The sequence below is a fragment of the Hibiscus syriacus genome, unplaced genomic scaffold (assembly GCF_006381635.1).
Source record: "Hibiscus syriacus cultivar Baekdansim isolate YM2019G1 unplaced genomic scaffold, ASM638163v2 tig00110209_pilon, whole genome shotgun sequence".
Classification (NCBI taxonomy): Eukaryota; Viridiplantae; Streptophyta; class Magnoliopsida; order Malvales; family Malvaceae; genus Hibiscus; species Hibiscus syriacus.
Genome location: NW_024062628.1, coordinates 1,617,050 through 1,625,373, shown reverse-complemented (window position 1 = coordinate 1,625,373; position 8,324 = coordinate 1,617,050). Strand labels below are relative to the sequence as shown.

The following is an 8,324-nucleotide window of genomic DNA, read 5'->3' as shown; positions in this document are numbered from 1 at the left end:
AAAAAGAAAGATAAAAAATATAAGGGTTGGGTAAGAGAGAAACGGGAACAATGAATGAGGAAGCGGAAATTCAAGAACAAGGAGAGAAATTTTTTGTTTCCGTTAGATTAAGGCCATTGAACGATAAAGAGAGAGCACGGAACAGTATATCTGATTGGGAATGCATTAACAATGACACCATTGTTTTCAAAAACAGCTTGCCTGAACGTTCCATGTTCCCTGTTGCCTACTCATTTGGTAAGCATTTCCCTCTTCATCTCTTGTGTAACATAGTGAATAAGATTGATTGTGTTTATATTAAAACGTTACCACCAGGCCTGACCCGTTGCATCGTGTTGTGAAGGCATAATTAGGAATTGCTTTATTTTGAGTATTCGTAAGTTTGTCAATGTTAAACAATTGGTGTCCGTCATGTAGATTGTAGGGTGGATTCATGTGTGTGAGGACGTTGGGTCAAAATTCGTGGAGATGTATTTGAGGTTCAAAAACTTAAAATGATAATTTCAGATTATGCTTTCATGACAAGATTAAAGTCGGACTAGATTGTGACACAAACAATTATTCTTCTTCTTTTTTGGGAATTGAGATTGACTTCTAATCATTGTAATTCTCTCTTTTTCAATTGTGAATAGACAGAGTATTTGACTGTGACAGCCCTACAAGTCAAGTGTACGAGGAAGCAGCTAAAGACATAGCAGTTTCAGTACTAAATGGTATTAATTGTAAGTAATCTTCTTCCTTTTCCCATATTTCCGGGTACCTCTAACCATTATAATAATGCAAATGTTTTTACTGATTTTTTATTTTATTCAGCGAGCATATTTGCTTATGGGCAAACAAGCAGTGGAAAGACATATACGATGAGGGGGGTCACTGATTATGCAGTAGCGGATATATATGACTACATAGAAAGGGTAACGATAAATTTTGGATTACCTCTCTTATGTGGAATTGAAATGACATTCTGCTCTGATCAATATCTTAGCATCAAGAAAGAGAATTTTTCGTGAAATTCTCTGCCATGGAGATATATAATGAAGCTGTGAGAGACCTTCTTAGCTCGGATAGTACCCCACTCAGACTCCTAGATGATCCAGAGGTCAAAATTTCCCCCTTGTTTATCTTTCTGGTCGTCATTTTGCATGAGCATTAAACTTTTTATAGCGCTGTTTTGATGTTTTCACTTCAACAGAGGGGAACCGTTGTGGAGAGACTAACTGAGGAGACTCTAAGAGACAAGGAACATCTTCAGGAGCTCCTTTCAATCTGTGAAGGTGACGTGTTTATAAAACACCATTGGTCTATCTCATTTTCTTTGTTTCACTGGATGACACTTTATATGCATTTTGGCATATTTTTGCGCAGCTCAAAGGCAGATAGGAGAGACTGCTTTGAATGAAACTAGCTCGAGATCACATCAGATTTTGCGGCTGGTAAGCATACCTACTTAAGTAAAGTTTCTTTATATATACTGTGCTAGTCTTATAACTGCGTTCAATGATGTAATTTGCAGACAATTGAAAGTTTTGCTCGTGATTATGCTGAAGCCGGAAATTCAAGCGTTCTTGCAGCTTCAGTGGTATAAAATTGCTAACTTTTCTTAAAAGAAAAAGTACTTGTCTTTTTTTCAGATGGGAATCGATGAAATGAGATAGAACATTATTCAAATTTAAAATCGTAAGTGAAGTTGGACGACAAGGAAAGTCTAACTTGGTTTTTCTTATACAGAATTTTATTGATTTAGCTGGAAGCGAGCGTGCCTCTCAGACCTTATCTGCTGGTGCAAGACTGAAAGAAGGCTGCCACATAAATCGAAGTTTATTAACTCTTGGAACTGTGATTCGCAAACTAAGGTTGAATAACTGCTTTTTCACAAATATAATAGAGACTATATCCATAACTCATAAACATAGCATATATCGTTTATGGCCAATTTACATGGCAATATATTTTGCAGCAAAGGAAGAAATAGCCATGTACCTTATAGGGATTCTAAGCTAACGCGCATACTTCAGAATGCCTTAGGAGGCAATGCCAGAACAGCCATCATTTGCACTATGAGTCCTGACCGTAGTCATGTTGAACAATCGAGAAACACTCTCTTATTTGCAAGCTGTGCTAAAAAGGTAACAACCAATGCACAAGTCAATTTAGTTATGTCAGATAAGGCATTGGTAAAGCAATTGAAAAGAGAATTGGCTAGACTGGAGAACGAAATGAAGAGCGTCGGCTCAACACCAAACAAACTTGATACGGCTAGTATGATGAGAGAGAAAGAGCTACTCATTGAGCAGGTGATTACATGACTTCAGAAAGCCATTTTCCATTCATTTAAGCATGATATCTCGCATCTAAGAAAATTTAAAAGTAAATATCAGTATAAACCAGGGCCTTTTGTAGTTATCACTAGGTTTGTTGTTATTTGGATTCAGCACGTGGTTTTGGGAATTTGTAAGTTCAACTTCTATTATCCAAAAGAGAAAAAAAAAGAACTTGGGAAAATAAGATAACAAGTTGCAAGTTGCAAGTTGCAGCATGCACTCAGTTAAGCGATTTACTCATGTTTATCTTGCTTTTTTTTCTTTGGAGAATCTACAGATGGCCAAAGAGATAGAAGAATTGACTCGGCAACGTGATCTTGCTCAATCGCGAGTTGAGAATTTGCTACTCTCAGTTAGAGAAGTTCAAATGTTAACGAGTGCCAACTATTCATCATCAAATTCATCAGAAGTGATCAATGCTCCCTGTACGGTTGATTACTGCAAGCATATGGATACTGTTGCACCAAGAGTGCCTATGACCAACACCCAATATCTGGAACCTCTACCTCTAGAGATCTATGAAGAGGAACGTCATCTCCATAGAAACACTCTAATGTTGGCTGAACCTGAAGCAGGCAACGACTACAAGGAGGTTGCTCTAAAAATGGATGAAGAATTTGAAGATAACTGCAAGGAAGTTCGATGCATTGAATTTGAAGAGTCGAACATTAAGCTGAATGAAAAAGCTGATGTTTGCTCTTTGATTCCTGAGATCAATGAAGGAAAATTAACTGTCAACACTGATGAATTACCAATTGGTCCCGAGGAACAGGAAGGGAAACCAGCCATGACGGAATCCGTCATCAAGGAAATAGAAGCAGATAATTTATCAGTTATTCCTGCGGATGAGGAAGAAAAAGTATCCCTCACTGCTGCTGAGGATATAGAAGGAAAATTAACTGGGACAGAGTCACGTATTGAGAAGCAGGAAGGCGATGGCTTCTACTGTAATCCTGATGAAAATCAAGTAAAATTAACTGGGACAGAGGCAAGTATTGAGAAGCAGGAAGGTGATGGATTCTACTGTAATCCTGATGAAAATCAAGGAAAGTTAGACATGACTATAACCATGAAAGAAAATGTAGTATCATCCCCTCAAAAGGAAGATTTGCAATCATGTCATGTTAATAAAGATGAAACTTGCGAGGCACTGAAACAAAAAATACAGGAGTTGCACAAGACCATCAAATTTCTAGTCACTTTGGGCGATTCGCCTTCTGCATTAGATGGAAGTACTATTTCTGGTAGCCCTACCTTGAGCAGATGCAAAAGCTGCAGGGGGATTATTACAACCGTGCCATCTTCACCTGACTTTAAGAACCCACAACATAATGAAAGCACGCATCCTTCCACATCAGTTGAAAAGGACTTGTTTCAAAGGGAAAAAGCCCTCTCCTGTAAGCTTTCTGGACTGAAAGGCGACAACAGAAATGGAAAGATGTCCAGAGGTCATTCTCAAAATTCATTTAGCAGCGGCTGTGGGGAAGCACAAAGCGTGAAAGATATAGATGGGGAAGACAATTGTAGTGAAGCCAGTTTTGCTCCTCGGCCATGGAAGTTATATGGTAATAGTTCTATGAGAAGAACTTCCGTGTCCACTGATTTTTCTGAATGTAGCAGTGTGACAAAACGGCTACCCGAAAAACAAAATGATGAGGATCCGGTGATGAACCTCATTCCTTTCTTCATTTTTCTTATTTCTCACATGAAATGCATCCTTTATATTACCTGTTAGAATTTCATTGCTTACATTATATCAACTTCTGCTGATATGAGTTATGTTCCCATAAGTTATGTTCTTTAAAAATGAATACATGTGCATGAATGATAATACAGCATTCTTGGTACTCAAGCAACTCTTCATGATCCCAAAAAGTAAAATAAGACCTAGTATGATACATTTTTCACATATCTCTAGCTGGTGATTATTGGCTACTGACATTTTCCGTTCGAATGATTATGGATGCTAGGCACCTGAAACCGAGAATGCCGTGAAACTGCATGATAGTTGGCCCGCTGAATTCGAGAATTTGCAGAAAAAGATAATTGAACTTTGGGATGCATGCAATGTACCATTAATCCATAGAACCTATTTCATCATGCTTTTCAAAGGTGACCCTTCTGATTCTATTTATATGGAGGTAGAGTTCAGAAGATTGTCTTTTCTAAAGAACTCCATGCCATTGGGAAGCAAAGGTTTCAAAGATACTACATTTGACACAACAGCTTCAAGGTGAATTTAAGATTTCTTTAGTTGAACCGTACTTGTTAATTCTAATTCCTCAGCAAAAATATATATATATCACCAATTCGAACCTTATACCCGATTTAATCATAAAACGTTTGAATATCCCCAACCCAAATCCAAACTGATTTATTAAAAAATGGCCCAAACAAATTATCTGAAATGACCAAAACTCAAAACCACTTGCAATCATAATGACCCGACCTGAAAAACCAATCTTCAAACCTAAACTGTAAACAAGTTGAAGACATGATCCGAACCGATCAATATCTATAATGACCATATTTAAAATGGAGCCACAAACCAAAATGAAAAATGGGTCAAATCTGAAATGACAACCCAAAATAATAATCCAATCTAAATTGAGCCTCAAATTCAGATTGAAATGATTTAAACCTAAAATCATCTGAACCTTAAGACATCTAAATTTTAAAACCAGAAGTAAGCCTTGGGCAAGTCTGAGCCACAGGTATATGCAGGCTAGAAATAAGGAAGCTTTAGACCCGATTGAATTGAAACGAATTATTACTTTTGTGGTTGGCAGTGCAAAGGATTTGATACGTGAGAGGAAAATGTTGTGCAAGCAAATACAGAAGTTGTCGAAGAAGCAGAAAGAGGAAGTGTACAAGCAGTGGGGAATTGGGTTAAACACCAAGCAAAGGAGCGTACAACTGTCGCAACTTATATGGTCAAAGTCGCGGGACATGGGACATGTGAAAGAGAGTGCAGCTCTAGTGTCGAAGTTGCTGGGGTTTTTGGAATCGGGTCAAGCACCCAAGGAGGTAGTCGGACTCAGCATCTTGCCCCAATCCAGAACCCGAAGATCCACCAGATGGAACAACGTCCTTCCTCCTTTGTTATAGAAAAGGTAGAGAACAACACTATCTAGGTTCATACATTGTCATGTTTGCTGAAATCTTCTCAATTCTTTCTAACTCTTAATATAAAATCCGAAGTTGACCAGAATTTTAGTAATAGATTCAATTTGTAATATATAAAAAAAATATTTTATTATTAATTGTTGTCTTTTATGTGTTGACCGTCGACTGCCAAGCATAAAATAATGGCCTTGATACATGATGAACATCACTGAAATCAAGTAGGTTGCTTCTGCAACAGTTGCTTCCACTGCAGCACGTTGTACGTTGACTGAATAACACCTTGGATAGGCCTGTTTTAGTGGACCATATTCATATAACAAACGAAGCCCTGTAATTTCAGCTGCACCATCAGTCCCCTCATCATGCACCATTGATGATCTAAGAATGTAAAGTTTCGACAAAAAGCCATCTACTAAATGTGTTAAGCTGAAACTTATAAAATGACACTTGGAAAAATATCATAACCCTGGTTTCAGTCACTTTTCTATGCTCTAATTCGGAATTTGGTTCATTTACTTTATTTGCCATGATTTTATATATAAATAGTCATGGGCTGATTAATCTAAATAATTAACAATTTTGGTTAAAATAAGATTTGTTTGTGTTGAAACAAGTATTTTTAAGATAAAAATCTACTCCAACATTTTAACAGAAATATATAACTATTTGGAGTGGCGAAAGATGTAATAAATTCAAAAAAAATGATGACAAATTGAACTATAGGAACTGAATCCACAATTTTTGTATAGTAAATACCATAACTGAATTAGACAACCAGAAAGCACATAGTAGACAGGCCCTACTTATTTGATAATGACAATTGAAAGTTTTTAGAAAGCTTATGCCAACAATCCATTGTAGTCTAGTTGGTCAGGATATTTGGCTTTCACCCGAAAGACCCGGGTTCTAATCTCGGCAACGGAAATTTTTATATTAAAACCTTGTTATATAATTTAATTACAAACTTACGTGTGACTAATGCTAGGTCTGTTGCTAGACCTGTAAATGAACTGAACGTTCATGAACCGTGCGGAGGGAAGTTCGTTTATGTTTGTTTATTTATTAAATGAACTAACATGAACAAAATTTTACGTTCGTGAACGTTCGATTATATGTTTATTTGTGTTTGTTTATTTATGTTCATTTATATTCGAACAGAGGACAAGTTGAATATGTTACGAAGATTATTGAAGTTGTTTGGATTTCAAGAAGATTGTTTTGTTGAACAAATTAACTTTAAGACTTTTATTATGTTCATATAGCTTATTTATGATTTATGTATGTTTTTGTCGTATTCGAACAAATTAACTCTAAAGTTGCAGGTTATATTAATGAATTTTAAGTTGTTATTCTTGTTGTTTACTTTTTGTACACTCATTTGTTGTGTTCGAATAAGTTTGTTTTTTGTGTTTGTGTTGTTCATTTATTGTGTTTGTTTATGTTCGTTTATGTCCGTTCGTTTGTGTTCGTTTACGTTCATTTATGTTCGTTTTTCATTTAAATGAACGAACACGAACGAACATGAACAAGCTATATTCCTTAATGAATGAACATAAACAAAATAAATTTTGTTCGACTATGTTCATGTTCGTTTATTTAATAAATGAACGAACATGAACATACCTCCGTTTATGTGTGTTTGGTTCGTTTACAGGTCTATATGTTGCAGTCTTGTTGGTTAGGTAATTCGGCTCTCATCCGAAAACCCGGATTCAAGTCTCAGCAACGGAATCTTATAAAGCATTTTTTTCATTTCTTTTGTCCCCGCTGGGCCCGTCAACAATGATAAAGAAGATGAGAGAAACCAGTTGCCTTTGTCAAGCTGTTTTAGAGGAAATTTGGGCCGTGTGCATATGTATATGTCATTCCTTTACATCCCAAAGAATATTGCAATGTTCATCGATCCCACAATATTTATATGTTGTCTGCTTCTGACCACTCAACCCTATATTATACAAACATGCATTATTATTGATTTCACCTATTTCTAATTGACTTTGAATATTGTTATTTTCTTACCTTTTCTCATCTTTTTTGTTTTTTACCACTCTTCAATTTAAAATTTTCCAAATAATCTTTTAAAACTCATAAAATTAACACAAAAAGTCTATCGGTTTTATGGATTAAGAGTGTTTGATTGAAAATTCAAATAGTGAAAAACTTTCTTTCAAGAAAGGCTAATAACATACCTCAAAACTACTTTTATTCGATGATTGTAGAGAGAGATTGAAGTATTAGAACATTGAACTTTTAAAATGAGTTTTTATCGAATTTGTTGCAAAGGACAATTAATGACTATTGTGTAATGAACTTAGAGAATTATAAGATATAGACGAAAGGAATTTATAGAGAATAGAGAATAAATTTTATAAGGGAAACTTTCATTCAGCAAATTCATGTGGAAGGCCTTGCAGTGCATGGTTTTATTTCTTTACATAGTATTGAATTCTATAAAATTAGCCAGTTGACTGTCCTTGTTCCAACAACTTCAACAGTATGGAATAGGTGTCATTCTCTTGGTTTGGGCTTCACTCTTGGGCATGTTTCCTCCTTTAGCATATACAAACTTTGGGCTTCCTTGTTTAGTATCATTGTGCTTCTCACATGCTTCACTTTCAATTGTAGAAATCCCCAATTCGTTCTGTGAAATCCCTAACCCTTCCTTAATTCCCAATTTCATCTCGTTCGTTCTTCCTTCTTTTCCTCCAACTGTGAAAGTACCCTCCCTCGAAAGGATCATTGTCTCCAAGGATCGAAAGTAGGAAATTGAGCCTTTAGGCTGCGTTTGGTTTATGGAATGTAAGATTACCAGTAGGAATAAAAGATTACCAGGGAATATGATTACTGGGAATGTTGTATTTTGTGTTTGGTTGGTTT

At 36.0% G+C, this 8,324-nt stretch overlaps 1 protein-coding gene and 1 non-coding gene across 2 annotated transcripts; both read left to right on the top strand.

The window, feature by feature from the left end:
- Positions 1–23: 23 nt before the first annotated feature.
- LOC120113536 (kinesin-like protein KIN-7F) lies at positions 24–5,484 on the top strand. Its single transcript, XM_039134668.1, has 12 exons — positions 24–237; positions 633–722; positions 814–914; positions 986–1,099; positions 1,193–1,274; positions 1,366–1,433; positions 1,514–1,579; positions 1,729–1,853; positions 1,958–2,294; positions 2,599–3,984; positions 4,292–4,554; positions 5,111–5,484. Exons 1-12 carry the CDS (start codon positions 51–53, stop codon positions 5,427–5,429), a joined length of 3,138 nt encoding a protein of 1,045 aa, XP_038990599.1. The 5' UTR covers positions 24–50; the 3' UTR covers positions 5,430–5,484.
- Positions 5,485–6,298: 814 nt separating this feature from the next.
- TRNAE-UUC lies at positions 6,299–6,371 on the top strand. Its single transcript has one exon. It is a non-coding gene; the product is annotated as a tRNA-Glu (tRNA).
- Positions 6,372–8,324: the final 1,953 nt, after the last annotated feature.

Bases quoted from the DNA above. Each gene is read 5' to 3' on its own strand.
- LOC120113536 (XM_039134668.1), top strand. From the start codon at position 51: ATGAATGAGGAAGCGGAAATTCAAGAACAAGGAGAGAAATTTTTTGTT. The intron at 238-632 runs GTAAGCATTTCC...AATTGTGAATAG, and splicing joins CCCTGTTGCCTACTCATTTG to ACAGAGTATTTGACTGTGAC. The intron at 1,434-1,513 runs GTAAGCATACCT...TGTAATTTGCAG, and splicing joins CACATCAGATTTTGCGGCTG to ACAATTGAAAGTTTTGCTCG.